Source organism: Urocampus carinirostris, chromosome 16, assembly GCF_059441175.1.
Source record: "Urocampus carinirostris isolate Australia breed hairy pipefish chromosome 16, RoL_Ucar_1.0, whole genome shotgun sequence".
Lineage (NCBI taxonomy): Eukaryota > Metazoa > Chordata > Actinopteri > Syngnathiformes > Syngnathidae > Urocampus > Urocampus carinirostris.
The window spans coordinates 6,130,521-6,149,902 of NC_142364.1; the positions used below are offsets into that span (position 1 = coordinate 6,130,521).

Here is a 19,382-nt window from a genome sequence, read left to right on the forward strand (position 1 = left end):
AAAGGAGAGCCTCATTTTTCACCTGTGATGATCACAAAGACTATTGGTGGAGGTCCGCATTCCAGTGACTTGTTTTCTATCATAAGCCCCCCCCCACCAACTCACTGTCCCTTTATTCACCTCTTTGACTGGCGCTTGGCAAGCTGTGACAGTCGCCGTTGTGCATGTACCTCCCCTCGAGGACCCCCCCCCCCCAAAATGCAGCACAGGCAGACTTGTCAGCGCCACTCAGCGTCAAAGCCTCACACTACCAATTAACTCCCGAGTCCGCCCCTACCTGCTTGCGGGCGCAGTGACCCCCCCCAAACCCCGGACCCCCGACTCCCCTAACCGCACGATACTGAAAAACCGAGACCGCCGGCCTTAAAATCCATGGCCCGGGGCTCTGTGACATGGGCAAAAATCTATGGGTCCCAACAGAGATCTATGGCTCCCCAAAATTTAGTCTCATCCAGGTTGAAATTGTAAATCGGCGACAAATACCGTAAATTTCGGACTATAGAGCGCACCTGATTGTAAGCCGCACCCACCACATTTTAAGAGGAAAACTGATTTTGGGCATACACGAGCCGCACCTGTATATAAGCCGCACGCGCCCACATTTAAACAGACACAAAATTAACCCAAACCCGACTTCGAGTCCCGCGATTGAAACTAAATGTCCTTCATTAAAGTCCACAGTCCAAAAATCACAGCCGGCAAAATGAATGGAAAATGATACCGGTACTTAAGGTTTGATGCGGACCTGCAGAGTCCGGGTCCCGATGAAAGTAATCCAAGGAAAAAAGTGTACATTTCCAAAGGTAAGAGTGGGAAAAATATATCAGATGAACACATTTACTCACGCAACTCTTTAACCAACTTTTTACCCCCTCTTCTTTCCTTGTCTGTCCCTCACCTTTTGCAGTCCCCACTTAAACTCGGCACCCACGTTTGTTCCGCCCCTCCTTTTTCGTTCATCCGTGCAAAACATATCAGAATAAGTGTCTAAAATAAATCCAAATAAATACATTCCAAAAATATACAGTTGCAAATACATATTATATATGGGTTACACATATTTACAAAGAAAGACGGTACACCGAGAGAGTTTTCAAATGCCAATAATAATAATATAACTTTCATCCCAAACGGTGCCTGTGACAGGACAGTTAATGGTAGCAACACTCGAGCGCCGCTAGCGGCCCTTAGAAAAATTACATAAATTGGCCGCACTGAATAAGCCGCAGGGTTGAAAGTTAGGGGAAAAAGTAGCGGCTTATAGTCCGGAATTTACGGTATATAAGATAAATCTATAAATCTATATATACATTCCGTTTTAATCATCACACTTAATTGATAATACAAAGCAGTGATCACTTCAGATTACTCAGTTCACAAAATAATTGTACATTATACAAAATAATATTGCTGAAATATTAATCTGTATTTTCATTCAGTTTTAATCACTTCAGATTTTTCAGTTCATATAGTCTTCGTGGTTTGCTGTCCCGCCACAGTTGTAATGCCTTCTCAAGGTTCAATCCATTATCATCCTTCTCATAGCGTAACCAGGAATTAAATTTAGTCCATGTTGGCAGAAAATTCCTTTTCTTGCTAGGAGTATTCTTTTGTCTATCTTTCGTCGAAACGTTCGCTTCAACACACGTGTTTTCCTTGCCATCGCGATCTTCTGAAGAATTTCTCCGCCGTTTTTTCGTGCCAGAATTATTGCCGTTGTTACCACTTCCTGTATTATGTTTCGACTTATTACCGACATTGAAGAAATTACCAATTTTTTGTTGATTTGCACCTAATACCAACTGGTTTTTTTTTACGGCATACTTCTCTTTCACTCGACAACCAACAAAACAATGACGTCATCTCGAAGCAACGAGTTCTCGTCTGCAGAGATCGGCGCGAGACCAAAACAACAATGGCGGTTCGGCCTGACGAAAAGGTTGGAGTGCGGTAAATCTTTGTTAAAAAAAAAATAGTAATCGGGTAATAATGACAATCTGGTGTCAAAAAAGTTGCGTCCCCAGCAAAAATGATGCGTCCAAGACGCAGGCAAACGAGAACACTGCGCTTATCCTCAGTAGGGTCGCGGGGGTGCTGGAGCCCATCCCATCTATCTTCGGGCAGTGGGCAGGGGATACCCTGAACTGGTTGCCAGTTCACAGAAACAGACTCACTTGCTTATTCACACCTAGGGACAATTTGGACCAGCCAATTATCCTGACAAGCATGAAACCCATGCAGATACGGGGAGAACATGCAAACTCCACACAGGGAGGCTGGACTTGAACCCTGAACCCCATTTTTGGTGGAATATAAATTTTAAAACTGCTTCTTGTATTTCTTGGGTTGTCTCTGTGTGATATTAAAATGGGAGTGATGATCTTAACTTAACTTATCTTGTTCCACGGACAGACTGAGGAGATCATTTCTTCCTCATGCCATGAGGCTCTTTAACTCCACCCGGGGGTGTAAAAGCCCATATTAAACCCCACCCCCACATTTGCATATTACTCTATTTTTATTACAGTGTGTATTTTCCGTAGCACTAGTTTAATACTCTATAGCAACACGTTATATGTATTTTTTTTTTTATATATTTTTTTTAACACATTTTTATTACGGGGATGAATTAAGTATCTATCCATCTATCTATACCACAGGTGTCAAACAGGCAGCCCGCGGGCCAGATCAGGCCCGCTAAGGGATTGAATCCGGCCTCAGAGAAGCGCAAGAGAAAAACAAGCTGCAGGTTGAAATATGTCAACTTGATGTTGCCAAAGCCAGGTGCCTTGAACAAAGACACTGTACTTTTATTCCTCTCTCTTTTGCTTTCTCTCTTTCTCTCTTTGTCTCTTTCTCTGTCTCTTTTCTTTCTTTCTCTGTCTCTCTCTTTCTTTCACTCTCTCTCTCTTTTTTCTCTCTCTTTCTCTTTCTCTCTCTCTCTATCGCTCTCTCTCTTTTTCCTACCCTTCGCACTTTCATTTCTCTCCTTCTCTCTTTCTATTTCTCTTTGGATTTCTTTCTACCGCTCCTTTTCTTCCCCCCTTTCTCACGACTTCTCTTTTTATCTCTTTTGTTTCTCCCGCTCTCTCCAATTCTCTCTTTCTTTGTCCCACCCTTTCTCCTTCTCCCTCCCTCTTTCTCTTAATTCTTACTCTCTCTCTTTTTCTTTCTCTCTGATCTACTAGTCCGGCCCCCGACAGAATATTAGTTCTATCGTGTGGCCCCCGAGTTCAAATGAGTTTGACGCCCCTGATCTATATGATCTTCGTGGGGATAAATATGCAAAAAACACAGAATTCAGGAGAAGGGCAAATACTTCATCATGACACTGGATACTTCATTTTCAGCATCACAAAAAAAGCCCTTGTGTCCACTTTTCACTCCCCCAAAACAAAACATGGTGAAATAATTGTGTTTCCGTCGCCATCACAGTTTACACGAGCAGACGTGATTATTTTCCCTAAACACGCACAGATTGTTGATGTAAAGCATTCTTCCTTCCCGCTGTCACCAAGATACATTTCCTCCAGCCAGTCTCGACTTAACTGCGGCTGTCCACACGTTTTCTGTGAAATCGTCGAGGGGAAGGGGCCCTAGAGGGGCCCGCTTGACCTCCAGTATCACCGGAAAAACGCTCGCTCGGCGGGGTGCAGCCGGCAGACACGAAGGGGTAACGGAGTACGAGTAATGGCGTTATGTAATCAGGATACAAAAAATGTAATTGTATTCCGTTAGTTTCACAACAAAATATGGAACCAAATTGCAGGTAAATTTGGTTAAAATGGGGATCACCTTGCAGGATTACATGTTATTTAAAGTATATATACTTGTGTGTGTGTGTGTGTGTGTATATATATATATATATATATATATATATATATATATATATATATATATATATACAGGGATCAGAATTTTCCGCGGATCCGCGGATTTCCGCTGTTTTTGAACCCCAAAGGCATTCCGACTTTTTCACTTTTTCTCTTGCGTAGCAAACAAATTCAAAATCCGACTGTCTCACTCTTTCCTTTATTGCTCTGGCGCACCCTGGCGGCCGTTAGAAAAATTGGCCGCATTGTCGCACAAGCTGCAGGGACTGAACTGCATTTGAACTTATCTTGCAGTATTTACAAAAAAATCAGTTATGTGGGCAAATTATTTTAATCTTCTAAAAATGTTACTTAAATGATAAATATAAGCATGGTTTTGGACAAGTAAATTGCCTAAAACCCAGGTTTTTTTTTTTCTTTTGGCGGTGGGGGGGCTCCGCCCTCGTTTATTCCTGGACGCTGGCTATTTCAGCTGAAAATGAAAATCTCCATTCTGATCCCTGTATATATATATACTTCCTCCCTCCATCTCACTATACCCCTTGTTCGCTTTCAGCCGCTCTGTCCCCCAGCTCTGGAACTCATTGCTGCCTGACCTCCGAAATTCTCTTGGTTTACTCTTACTTTATTGTTGTGTCCTACTATATGTACAGCGACCTTGGGTGTCCTGAAAGGCGCTTTCAAATACAATGTATTATTATTATTATTATTATTCACATACAGATAATTCACTGATCAATAAATAGCCATTTCAATAACTGATATCCGAATTACAGAGGGAATACACACCACCTGAGCGTGCCGTATCTGTGGCGTATATTGTAAAGATGGCATGTTTGTCACAGTGTATTGCAATTAAAAGTATTTTTATTTTTGTCTTTATTGTATTTCTCCTTCAATGTAGCACTCGTTTTCTTGAACTGGCTCAAGCTTGCAGTTTCGTGAGGACACTAACGTGTGAGCGTATATCGGAATGCGCGCAAGTGATGCGTTCAGGGACATTAGTAACATTGATTGATTGATTGTCTTCTTTTTGTATTTTGCAGTTGGTTTTTGTCTAGAATCCACTATACGATCAGTGTATTAGTATATTGTGTGTATATTTTTATTAGCCTGGTAAATGTGAATAGTGTCAAGAGGTTTGACACCCCCACTTCTAACAAGTAACACTTGAACTTGGACACAAGACCTCCCAGAGTGTATTGGAAATTCAGAGAGTCAACAGATAGTAGTTTGTGTTTAAAACAATATTGTGTTCTTTATGTGCTTGAATTGTAAACTAAAATAGCATATCTTGCCTGCCATGTGAAAGAGCACGAAATCAACTATACTCGAGGTTAATATTTGATAATTTTTTGTAGGATTCTATCCATCTACCCTGGTCATATCCCTTAAGAGGGGTGACCGACAGCAAGACAGACACATACAAAAACAAAACAAACATTTTAAAAAAAGGAAAATGTAGCAAAAAAACACACATGAAATATTTTGGGGACCATGGTCAACCCAAATGCCCAAACAAGTTAGGCACCTCGGCACCCAAGTCGGTCATGCTTTCGTCCCTCCAGATGAAACGGGACACGGGAAAGCGGCCATGTCACTCGGGTCAGGGTGACACAACACACTCTTCTGTTCAACAGCAGGGCCCGACAGCTTTCACTGGTTTACCCCTGCCGCATCATACAGGTTCCCTGCCCATCCCTTAGAACACATCCAAAATCCCACTATCCTTTCACAACACCTCTCCACTCATTCCTGTAGTGAGGGGCCCTCCCCCCTGGGAGGTGTGAGAATTCTCCCACCGTGGTCCGCTGCGTGTCGTAAGAGGCGACTAAAGTGGAGGGAGCGAGGGGACTCGGGATCCTCTCCTCTCTATCTCTACTCCCTAAGAAACAGCAAGGCAAAGAAAGGGGGGCGGGAGACCGAAAGATCTCGCAAAACCCCAGTTATAGGGTCACTAAATATGAGAGGATGTGGAAGTAAAGCGAAGGAGTGGAAGACAGAGGAGATCGGAAGAATGATGACTAAAGGTTGATGTGTTAGCCTTTTTTAGGATTACACCCAACTAAATGACCTTGGTTTCCTCAATTTTTTTTTTCATGCTACAATACCCTCCGATACGGCAGATTTGACACAATTTTGCAAAGAAGAGTGGGCCAAAGTGAAAGACTCATTACCAATTATCATGAATGTTTGATTTCTGTTATTGCCGCCGAAATTGGCCCAACGTGCTATTAGAATAAGGGGGCAATTATTTTTTCACATAGAGCCAGATAGGTTTTGATTTTTGGCGCTTTAATAAATAGAATCCACTTTTCAAAACTGCATTTTGTTGTTTATTGGGTTGCCTCTGTGAAATATTCAAATTGGTTTGATGATTTCAAACCCTCGTGAGAGCCATATGCAAAAAACACATAAGTAAGGAAGAGGCAAATACTTTTTGACGGCAAGAAATCTAGTAATTCTGTTTTTAGTATGCTTATTTGGTCTATTGTTAATCCAAAAGTAATCAAAAGTAATGAAGTTACATTACTGCAATATTATGGTATTAGGATGACTTCACTGATTCAATTTTTCAACAAGTAACTATAATCGATGGATGATAGGTAGGTAGGTAGGTAGGTAGGTAGGTAGAGAGAGAGACCGATAGATAGATGTCTAGATAGATAGATGTCTGGATAGATAGATGTCTAGATAGATAGATGTCTAGATAGATAGATAGATAGAAACAGAGAGACAGATGTCTAGATAGGTAGATGTCTAGATAGATAGATGTCTAGATAGATAGATAGATAGATAGAAACAGAGAGACAGCTAGATAGATGTCTAGATAGATGTCTAGATAGATAGATGTCTAGATAGATAGATATATGTCTAGATAGATAGATAGATGTCTAGATAGATAGATGTCTAGATAGATAGATGTCTAGATAGATAGATAGATAGATAGAAACAGAGAGACAGCTGTCTAGATAGATAGATGTCTGGATAGATAGATGTCTAGATAGATAGATGTCTAGATAGATAGATAGATAGATAGAAACAGAGAGACAGATGTCTAGATAGGTAGATGTCTAGATAGATAGATGTCTAGATAGATAGATAGATAGATAGAAACAGAGAGACAGCTAGATAGATGTCTAGATAGATGTCTAGATAGATAGATGTCTAGATAGATAGATATATGTCTAGATAGATAGATAGATGTCTAGATAGATAGATGTCTAGATAGATAGATGTCTAGATAGATAGATAGATAGATAGAAACAGAGAGACAGCTGTCTAGATAGATAGATGTCTAGATAGATAGATGTCTAGATAGATAGATGTCTAGATAGATAGATAGATAGATAGAAACAGAGAGACAGCTGTCTAGATAGATAGATGTCTAGATAGATAGATGTCTAGATAGATAGATGTCTGGATAGATAGATGTCTAGATAGATAGATGTCTAGATAGATAGACAGATAGATAGAAACAGAGAGACAGATGTCTAGATAGATAGATGTCTAGATAGATAGATGTCTAGATAGATAGATAGATAGAAACAGAGAGACAGATGTCTAGATAGGTAGATGTCTAGATAGATAGATGTCTAGATAGATAGATAGATAGATAGAAACAGAGAGACAGCTAGATAGATGTCTAGATAGATAGATGTCTAGATAGATGTCTAGATAGATAGATGTCTAGATAGATAGATATATGTCTAGATAGATAGATAGATGTCTAGATAGATAGATGTCTAGATAGATAGATGTCTAGATAGATAGATAGATAGATAGAAACAGAGAGACAGCTGTCTAGATAGATAGATGTCTAGATAGATAGATGTCTAGATAGGTAGATGTCTGGATAGATAGATGTCTAGATAGATAGATGTCTAGATAGATAGACAGATAGATAGAAACAGAGAGACAGATGTCTAGATAGATAGATGTCTAGATAGATAGATGTCTAGATAGATAGATAGATAGATAGAAACAGAGAGACAGCTAGATAGATGTCTAGATAGATAGATGTCTAGATAGATGTCTAGATAGATAGATAGATAGATGGATAGATAGAAAAAATACACACGGTAATAAAAATAGGGTAATATGCAAACATAGGGGTGGGGTTTAATGTGAGCTTTTACTCCCCCCGGGTGGAGTTAAAGAGCCTCATGGCATTATCGATTACATTTTAAAGTAACCCTCCAAAGCTGGTTGCCAGGATAGCCAGGAAACACGGAACGCGGCCACCAGCGCCCCAAAAATGAACCGGCTCTCCCCGAAAAGATGGTCGGCGCCTTCAGTGCGGTCCCTCATTACGGGATCAGAGAAAAGCTCTGGCATCCTGAGTTGTGTTTAGAACACGCTTACAACGGGCAGTTGTTTTGTGTTGCACCCTTTGGGTGCGTTGGATTTGTCTATACGTACACTTTCGGTTTAGTGCAGGATAAGAGGTTATTTTTATACGCAAGATGTTTTAAGAGATTGAGGGAAATTGTGTGTACTTGTTTTACATTGGTAGAAAAACTAGCAAAGTCAAATTTGAGGGAAATTGGAACAAATATATACCGTATTTTCCGCACTATAAGGCGCACATAAAATCTGATTTTTTTAAAAAAAAGCTGACTGTGCGCCTTATAATCCGGTGCGCCTTATATATGGATCAATATTGAATTGCAAGGTCTCGCAATTAAGAGAAGCAGCCACCGACTCCATTTTTCGCGTAGAAGAAGAAGTGCGCTGCGCATACTGGGACTTATTAAACAACGATTCTTTTTTATTTGTGCGTTTGTATAAAGACCCTGAAATGGCTCTAATTAAGAGACACGCTTACAACGCAGAGTTTAAACTCAAGGCGATCAGTCACGCAGTAGAACACGGAAATAGAGCAGCAGCAAGAGAGTTTATCATTAATGAATCGATGTTGCGGAACTGGAAGAAGCATGAGGATGAGCTGTTTACGTTTTACATTTTACAGTTATGATGTTATTGCTTTATTGTTATTGTTTTGCACATTACGAGTGTCACTATATTGCGATTGCACTAACGTTTAATTTACCATAACAGTATCAGACGTTTTGCGTGTTGACTAAATGGAGGAAAAGTAAAATGTTATGCCTTGCAGTTGTTCAAAGATGTTAAAGATGGGTCACGAAAATGCTTTACCTCAGAGAAAATAATAAAACAGCTGTTGATTCATTTTGGGAGTGAATGGAGTTGTGGAACGCTTGTTTGTTATCTATTGATAAAGTTTGACTGACCTATCTGACTGTTTTGTTGACATTCCCTTTAGCGTGGCACCATCTAGAGGTTGCATAACGTAACTACATCCTCTACTGTAGCCAAGTCAAGTCACATATATTTATATAGCCCTTAATCACAAAAATGTCTCAAAGGATTACACTTACAAAATTGCACAATTACCTGATCTTAAACCAGCATGCACTTATAGCGCCTTATAATGCGGTGCGCCTTATGTATGGAAAAAGTTTTAAAATATATCATTCATTGAAGGTGCGCCTTATAACACGGTGCGCCTTATAGTGCGGAAAATATGGTACCTTATTTTTAAGACTATAAGGAAAAAAAGGGCGCTTTATAACCCGGGGCACCTTATATACCGCAAAATAATGGTGGATACAGTTGGAAATGCACACAATAATGCATTTTTATTTATACAATATTTATTCATGTGCATTAACATACGAGGTTTAATGCGGGGCTCGTGAACCTTTCTTATAGGCAAATTCGAGCACTTTTTAAGGACTTTGAAAGCTCATTTTCGAATTTTTCCAGTATCATTAAAAGAAAAATCCAGTGTTATTTAAAAAAAAACGGGACCCTTAATTTTAGTTTCAAACCCTAACTCTATCCCACAACCTTATTTTGGAACCATGAAATCGGTTTAAAACCCTAATTTACAGGACAAACCCTAGGTCCTAACCCTAGGTCCTAACCCTAGGTCCTAACCCTAGCTCCTAACCCTAGGTGTAACCAGTGTCTGAAATAACGTCTGCGTGCATCTTTTACGTTGGGCGTACAACTTACACAACATCTCTGGGTGGCTGTCAACTTCTTCAAGAAAAAAAAACAAAAAGACTCTCATTTTTTATTTTTTATTTTCTAATTTCTTTAAAATCAAACGTTTGCTTTGTTCTGATTTCAAAATCTTCGTTCGGTTTGGAAATTTCGGAATTTCGGTTCGTTTGACAAATTGCATACTCCGCAGCCTATCAGAAGCCTGTATCGAATAACTTTGTGCTCCCGGACGTTTCTGAGCCTTATAAGGTCGTGCATTTGCATATCATTCTCAAAGCAGACGCACAGAGAACATAAAAAAATGAATATGTGGTTAGGAATCAAGCCAAAACCTCAGCCCCGGAAGAAAGATTCAAAAGAAGCTAACAAAATTGTTGACGGTACAAAACGTAAACGTACATTAAAAGCATCGTGGAAAGAGGGGATCACGTGGCTTGTAGCAGACGACGCAACGCAAACATTGCATGAATGAAGATGAGTAAATACAGGTACATACTGATGGCAGATGGAAAACAGCCATGTCATATACATGCAATGACTGTTATAAGTAGATTTATAATAAACTTAATTTTAAAGTGTTGTTCTGTTATATATTCTGATTATCAATCCTTAGTACTTTGCAATAACGGGTTTTTTTTTTTGCGATGAGTCGTCTTATTGTGTTTTAAGGTGTGAAAAATGGGGCAACTTTATAGCTGGGCAGGCAACTTTTCAGAGTTGTGTCCGCTAATTTTTTCTTTTGAGTTTCAGACACTGCTCTAACCCTAGCTCTAACCCTGTTTCAAACCGTAACCCTATCTATAAACAAATTTCGGAACCCTACATTCAGTTTAGACCTCAAATATGGAGCTCAAACTTTAGTTTCAAACGCTAAACCTACACCTAACTCTCGCTGTAGCCATAGCCCCAATACCATACCCTAATAAATAGCCTAAACCTTAAATTCTAACCCTAATCCCTTTTTGTAACCATATACTACGTTGTACATGGAGTTGTAGTTTATGTGACAGAGTTCTCACCTATTAAGATTCCATTGTTAAATTTGAATCTATCTACAGGGAGGTCGCTGGTTCGCGCCTCGACCGAGACATACCTAATTGGTATAATGGCGGCGCCCTCTGGCTGCGGCTGCATCGACCCGCTACAACGGGTCAGGTGTATCGACATTTCGTTCTGTGTACATTGTTACAAAGAATGACAATACAAAGGAAATTATTATTATTATTATTATTATTATTATTATTATCCATTTTGGAAAGACTTGCCAAGTGAGAAAATCAAAATGTTGAAAACACTGACTGTTATTTGCCTAGTGTGACATTCCCAATCCTGCCTTTGTCAAAAAAAATACTCCAATATAGACAGGATTTAAAGAAAATAAATGATTCCATTAAAAATATCTATTTACAAAAAACAAGCTTAAATAAACAAGCATGGATCACGGCCCCAAAAAAGGGCTAATTTTTCAACCTAGAATAATAATAAAAAAGCAATTTACTTACTAGTAGTTGTGAAACTCTTCTTTTATGGCATCTGCATGGATCTTCATGTAACTGTCATCCATCTGGAAAAGAAAACGAAGGGTTAAAGGTACAGTACGAACTATTTAACCACTAGATGTCTCGGTATGGTGTTGTGCAACTGAAAGCGAGTGCTAAAAAGCACCAGGAAGAATACAAATGACGGAGACTCAAATTGACCAAACGCAACATTTATTTTCATTCACTTTTTTGGTCGAGCCTTTCACGAAGAATGACAAGAGGAATAAAGTAAAGAAGAAAGCAAAAAAATATAAAAATATTAAAAAAAATACAAATAAAAAAAAAGAGAAAATAAAAAATAAAAAAGAAAGGGAAAAAAATAAAGTCAAGAGAGCAAAACTGAACAATATGAATAAATCAAATGGAAAAGAGAAAAACGCCAGAAAACAACGCAAATACTACAAGTATAACTAGAGTACTACGAAAAATACTCAAACACCACCAAAATCTAAGTCCAAAAATACAAAAAAATACAACAAGAGCAAAACTACAAAACTAAATGTCAAATTAAGCACATGCAGATCAGCGGTCTCCAACGTGGTGCCCGCGGGCACTCGGTGTGCCCATTAAGGACAGCTGAAGTGCCCAAAGACCTCCTCTGAAAATAACTCACCAGAGCTAGGTCATTGTGATTTTCTAGTGAATAATTTATGTTAGTGGTAGAATGAGGCGATTTAACCAACATCCAAATGTAAATGTTCTGCGTTTACATAGCACTTTTCAAGTCAATGAAGACCTCCCAAAGCGCTTTACAATGTGCTTCACACTTTTCCCTTTTACACACTAACTAACCGATAGCGGCGTCAGCCATGGACGGCGACTGCCGGCTATCGGGATTAGGGATTCCGTGTCTTGCCCATGGACACTTCGACATATAACTCGGAGGAGCAGGGAATCGAACCTGCGACCTCTGGAGCGCTTTAACTCCTGAACCAATGCCGCCCCGAATAACTAATATGGTAATAACATAATAATAACATGATAAACTATTATTTTCTCAATGCATTACAAAAACGGGTGCCATTTGCGCGACACGGTAGCAAAAAGTACCATATTTTCCGCACTATAAGGCGCACCTAAAAGTCTTTTTTTTTTTTTCAAAAGCTGACCATGCGCCTTATAATACAGTGCGCCTTATATGTGGCTCAATATTAAATCTCAAGGTCTCGCAACTTACGCAACAGCTGCCGACTCCATTTCCCCCCGAACGTGGAGTAGTCCGCGGTGTATGCTACGATTTATATACCGGTGTTTCATTGGCTAACCAATGTGTCAATCATCATTTGAATCGATCGCTTTTGGCTAAAGTTATTCGGAGCCTCGGATAGGCTAGAGGGCCGAAAAAACCCCTGCAATTGGCCGAAAAAGACGTGTCATTCATCCGTTAAATCGATCGCTATTGGCTGAAGTTATTCGGAGCCTCGGATTGGCTAGACGGCCAAAACAAACCCTGCAATTGGCCGAAAAAGATGTGTCAATCATCCGTTAAATCGATCGCTATTGGCTGAAGTTATTCAGAGCCTCGGATTGCCTAGAGGGCCAAAACAAACCCTGCAATTGGCCAAAAAAGATGACTGAATAGCAAGCTTGCTTAACTACGCCATAAAAAAACATGTTTCATTAGTCTGTATTTGTAAACATTTTAATCTCCTGGATTTACTACACTCACAGTTGTAAGAAGACCATAATTGCGTATCATTATTGAACGTGAGAACTTAGGTGAGCTATGCGGCTTCATATTTTCCCGGTATCTTGTTTTAGAACGATCTTGATGTTGCTGTGATGAGTTGAGTGAATTCAACTCAATTCCAAGTGTTTATTGTCATATGCACAGTAAAGTTGCGAGCGAAAAAGAAAATAGAAACTAAGGAATGGTTGGCATTTTTTGAATCCCAAGACTTTAACCTTCCGAATGATATTTGAAATGATGCATTTGAGTGACATCGTACGGACACCGCATTCGCACGTCTCTACGACACGTATTAGCTTCTTTGCAAGCTTTGGGAATGTTAAGGGGGTAATCAGTTTGACTGAATCATCTGACTGTTTTGTCCACGTTCCCATTGTAGCGCCTTATTATCCGGTGCGCCTTATCTATGGAAGATATAGGACCAAAAACTATTTTTTGGGGGTGCGTCCTATAACCCGGTGCGCCCTATAGTGTGGAAAATACGGTAGCTCTCAGCTTGAAAATGGTTGGAGACCTCGGATGTAGAATTCCGTATGTCTCCAGGATCGGCGCTCAGGCTAAAATTTTGTAACCCAACGATCCCCCCCGACTTTTTCCTTGCCCTCATGTTGGTTCCAGATCAGGGGATGGTGTAATAATAGTCTGAAAAAATAGTCTGTGTAATAACCTGTGAAGCCCTTTGAGACTCTTTGTGATTAAGGGCTATACAAATAAAAATGACTTGACTTGACGTAAAATGATCAGGACCAATTTTGGACAGGGTTCAGTTTTTACAGTTTTCCTATGGAGTTAATGTTGAAGCCACGATGGGAGCAAAACAGGCCGTTCCCAGTTATTTATGGCCTGTCAGGCATCCCCTGGTGACGGGGCGGAATACACTGTACAGCTTCCTGTGACACGTAGTTACATCGGGTCGGGGCAGTAATTCACTGGAGGTGATACGCCAAAGAGGAAAGCCGGAGCGTGAAAAATGAGGTGCCGTCTGGCGCGCCCGCTCATAATGCGGCGGCGTAAGATCACCGGGAGATCATCTGCAGGCCCGACTTGTCTCTTGGACTTTGAGAAGTCTTATTCAGAAGAGGGCTCCGTCACGGAAACTCCATCATCCGCCATCTGCGGAGCCGATAAAGGTGACGAGGCGTTTGATCGGAGATTGCGAAAATCACGTCCAGATTGCCGTCCGTCTTGCCGCTGGACGGTTTTAGGAAAACTTTCATGATAAAACGAAAGTGATAACGGTTGAGGTTAATTCAAGGGCTCTAATAATATAGAGGCAGGGTTGAGGGAGGATTTTTGAGGGGGTGGTTGCTCAGCAGCCTATCAGAAGATAGCCATTTGCACAACTCTGCAAAACGATGCGTCATAAAAACTTGAAAAAAAAAAAAAAAAGTGAGCTCCAGAAAAATAATCGCAAAAGCCCCAGTGTGTAATATAGGACCACTAGATGGCACTGTATTGTCTAACGGAAAGAAAGTCAGACAAACATGGCGGCGACTTCTAGGTAGGGGTTCCAATATGTTAAAGAAATACAAATTTCTCCACCTAAAAGATTAACATTGGTATGATAGTTCATGTATTTTTTAGTATTCAAATCAAATTTTTGATTTCTTATTTTTACAAAAGTTTTTTGTACCAATTGGAGGCACTGAATCGTACACACTGTCCCTTAAGAAGTTATTGAGGTTAACAGGTTCTGTTATTATTTTGATAATTTTACTCAGTAAAATGACCGAACAACCGACACGTCTGTCAATACGTCGACTAATATCGTAATCAGACTGTTAATTAATCAACCTACCAACACCCCAACCAACCGACCGATTGACCAGCTGACCAACCAACAGACCAACTGACAAGTCTGTCAATACATCAATCAATATCTTAATCAATCATTCTGACAATTAACAGACCAACCAACACCTCAACCAAACAACTAACCAACTAACCAGCCAACCAATCAACTGACCGACCAACACGCCTGTCAATACATCAATCAATATCTTAATCAATCATTCTGACAATTTACAGAATAACCAACACCCCAACCAACCTCCCAACCAACCAACCGACCGACCGACCAACCAACTGACCAACCAACAGACCAACTGACACGTCTGTCAATACATCAATCAATATCTTAATCAGTCCAACAATTAACAGACCAACCAACCACACAACCAACCACACAACCGACCAACCAACTGACCAACCAACCGACCAACTGACACGTCTGTCAATACATCAATCAATATCTTAATCAATCATTCTGACAATTACCAGACCAAACAACACCCAAACCAACCAACACCTCAACCAAACAACTAACCAACCAACCAATAAACTGACCGACCAACATGCCTGTCAATACATCAATCAATATCTTTATCAGTCAGACTGACAGTTAACAGACTAACCAACACCCCAACCAACCAGCACCTCAACCAAACAACTAACCATCTAACCAACCAATCAACTGACTGACCAACATGCCTGTCAATACATCAATCACTATATTAATCAGTCCGACAATTAACAGACAACCCAACCTCCCAACCAACAAACCGACCGACCGACCGACCGACCAACCAACTGACCAACCAACCAACTGACCAACCAACTGACCAACCAACAGACCAACTGACACATCTGTCAAAACATCAATCAATATCTTAATCAGTCAGACAAATAACAGACCAACCAACAAAATAATCAGTTATGGTAGGTCCTGCACAAAAAGGCTTTTGCACAAGTAACAAGAACTTGGTTATACATTCAAGTCATTCCACAAAAGGGTTTTCAAAAGAGAAAGGCTGAGTATTTTGAACTCGGCTATATTTTGAAAATCCAGGTTCAATTCCACTAAGTGAAAGCCGCCACCTTAACTTCAACCCCATTTTGTTCCTCCTCTGCTCTTTTTCACTTCTCAGCGCGTCACAAATCACCTCCGGCGCTCAGCCGGCCCATCAGAGTGCCTGAGTGGCGGCACGGCCGGATCCTTCAACTCCTCCAGTCCTTCGCCGCCGGCCTCGGGCCAAAAGCAGAAGCAGGAAGTTGCGCACAATAGGCCGGACCTTTGATCCGCGGCGAGAAAGTAACTCAGCCCGCGGCACGTTTGCACCGCAGCATAATAGTCCTAAAAATAGCGCACAATGGCGAGCAGACGGGTCGTGCTGGTGGAGGCGGGGCCTGATTGTGTTAGCAAGAGTGATTGGTTTTATGCCGGGCGGCTTCTGAAGAGCGCCGGCGGGTCTGCCTCGGCCGAGCGTGGGCTGCAGTCAACGCAGAGCGACCTTGGCTACGAAAACTTTGGTGAGGCTGTTTTGCTTGGCGAAGCACATCAAAGGCGTTTCTCAGGTTAAGCTAGTCTGGTCAATAAGCTCATGAATGAACTGGAATGATGACTAAACCAGAGCTGCAACTATGATCTGAATATTTGGATCGCGGCCAAAACAGTGCAGTTCATTTTTAGGCGAGCCACAATGCCGAAAAAAACAAAAACTGCTAGCTCACGCAATTAGCTAGAGTCAAATGGGAATAATGGATTGTGACAAAAACATTGCAGGTCATTTTAGGTGGGCCACAATAGCATGCTATGACAGCTTAAACGCACAAAAAAGTGCTCCCAAGCTCAGCTACAGTTAAATGGGGATAATAGATAGCGCCCATAACAGTGCAGTTCATTTAAGGCGGGACACAATGAAATATTCCAATGGCTCAAACTGAGAAAAAGGAGCTCTTCCTGCTCCCGCTCTCAGCTAGTGTCAACTGGTGATAATGGATCGCGGCCAAAATAGTGCAGGTCATTTCAGGTGGGCCACAATATGCATTGGCAGCCTAAACCAAAAAAAAAAGTGCTTTGCCGGCCACTACGCTCAGCTTCAGTTGAATGGCGAAAAAGGATTGTGACTGAAACAGTGCAGTTCATTTCAGTTGGGCCACAATATGCTTTGGCAGCCTAAACAAAAAAAAAGTGCTTTGCCGGCTACCACTCTCAGCATCAGTCGAATGGCGAAAAATGATTGTGACTGAAACAGTGCAGTTCATTTCAGTTGGGCCACAATATGCTTTGGCAGCCTAAACAAAAAAAAAAGTGCTTTGCCGGCTACCACTCTCAGCATCAGTCGAATGGCGAAAAATGATTGTGACTGAAACAGTGCAGTTCATTTCAGGTGGGCCAAAATAGCATACTTTGGCAGCCTAAAAAGGAAAAAAAAACCCTGCTTTGCTGGCTACCCCTCCCGCCTCAGTCGAATGGGCAAAAAGGATTGCGACCGAAACAGTGCGGGTCATTTTACCTGGGCCAAAATCGCATACTTTGGCAGCCTAAACAAAAAAACTGCTTTGCCAGCTCGCGCTCTTAACTACAGACAAATGGGCAAAATAAATCACGGCCAGAAAACCGTGCGGGTTGTTATAGGTGGGCCACAATAGCATACTTGGGCAGCCTAAAATAAAAACTGGCACCCACGCTCAGCTACAGTCGGGTGGGGATAAATGGATCGCGGCCAAAACAGTGCAGTTCAATTTAGGTGAGCCACAATGGCAGGCTTCAGCTCACACACTCACCATTGTGAGGAGTTTGTGTTTTACGAGCCCCGGCAGGAGCTATTGTGGCTACGAGTGCTCTTTAAACACATCGTACAATATCTTATTGTTGTCACCGTTCGGGAAGGTGACGTAGAGATTCATGAAGCATTTAGGAATTGACCAAATTATCCATTTTTTAGGTTTATTTTTTTATCTACCCAACCAGAATCGCACAGCAGATCACTTTTATGCTCCATTTTATCATCCGGCTGTATTGTGTTGTGCAACCGGGAATGAGTGCTAAAAAGCACAAGATAGAATACAAACTGCGGAGACTCAAAGTGACCTAAGCGTGCCATTTTTCTTCCTATTGTTTCAATTTTCTAGATTTCAATATAAAAACTCCTGAATTCAACTCCAGTACGAACTAGAGTTGCATCCAAAGAAAAAATGTCTAAATTAAAATAATATATTTCATTATCTTTGGATGCAACTCTAGTTCGTACTGGAGTTGAATTCAGGCGCCTTATAGTCCCTATATGTAAAATATATCAAAGAAGAGTATTTTGGGGAGTGAACCAAATCAAATCCGCTGCACCTTACAGCAGTGTCTGAAATAATGTCTTTCCGGACGCCCGGGACGTGCATCTTTTACGTCGGGCGTACAACTTACGACAACAAAAAATACCTTTCGTTATTTTTCTTTTGTTTTTTCCGATTTCAAAATCTTCGTTCGGTTTGGAAATTTCGTAATTTCGGTTTGTTTAGCAATTTGCAAACTCGGTAGCCAATCAGAAGCCTGCATCAAGTAACTTTGTTCTTCCGGACTTTCCCGAGCGTTATAAGGTCGTGCATTTGCATATGGAGGCACAGAGAACACAGGAAAAATGGATAAGTGGATAGGAATCAAGCCAAAACCTCAGACCCAGAAGAAAGATTCAAAGGAAGCTAACAAAATTGATGACGCTACGAAACGTAAACGTACATGAAAAGCATTGTGGAAAGAGGAGTTCACATAGCTTGTAGCAAACATAGCATGAATGAAGATGAGTAAATCCAGGTACATACGGATGGCAGATGGAAAACAGTGATGTCATATACATGCAGTGAATGTTATAAGTAGATTTATAATAAACTTCATTTTAAAGTGGTGTTCTGTTATATATCCTGATTATCAATCCTTAATACTTTGCAATAATGTTTTTTTTTTTTTTTGGCGATTAGTCGTCTTAGTGTGTTTCAAGTTGTGAAAAATGGGGCAGGCAACCTAATGGAATTCTACGGAATTTCGGTTCATTTGGCAATTTACATACTATTTTTTTACTACTATTTGGCAGCCAATCAGAAACCTGCATTGAATGACTTCATGCTTCTGGACTTTCCTGAGCGTTATCATGTTGTGCACAGACGCACAGAGAACACCAAAAAAAAAAAAAGATTATGTAGTTAGTAATCAAGCCAAAACCTCAGCCCCAGAAGACATATTCAAAAGGAGCTAACAAAATTGATGACGCTACAAAACGTAAACATACTTTTAAGTGTTGTTCTGTTATATATTCTGATTATCAATCCTTAATACTTTGCAACAACTGTTTTTTTTTGTGATGAGTGGTCTTATTGTGTTTCAAGTTGTGAAAAATGGGGCAGGCAACTTCATGGAATTCTACGGAATTTCGGTTCGTTTGGCAATTTACATACTCGGCAGCCAATCAGAAACCTGCATTTAATGACTTCATGCTTTTGGACTTTCCTGAGCGT

At 40.7% G+C, this 19,382-nt stretch overlaps 1 protein-coding gene across 6 annotated transcripts in view; it reads right to left on the bottom strand.

The window, feature by feature from the left end:
• LOC148350073 (uncharacterized) overlaps positions 1-19,382 on the bottom strand; it is a 407,697-nt gene that overhangs the window by 37,968 nt on the left and 350,347 nt on the right. For all 6 annotated transcript variants that reach the window (XR_015847080.1, XM_088319758.1, XM_088319757.1 and 3 more), the window contains one exon: positions 11,369-11,430. Coding sequence is in view for 5 of the 6 variants with exons in the window: in XM_088319758.1 (XP_088175884.1) it covers positions 11,412-11,430 (19 nt within the window). In the remaining variant the exon portion in view is untranslated. The remainder of the gene's footprint in view (positions 1-11,368; positions 11,431-19,382) is intronic.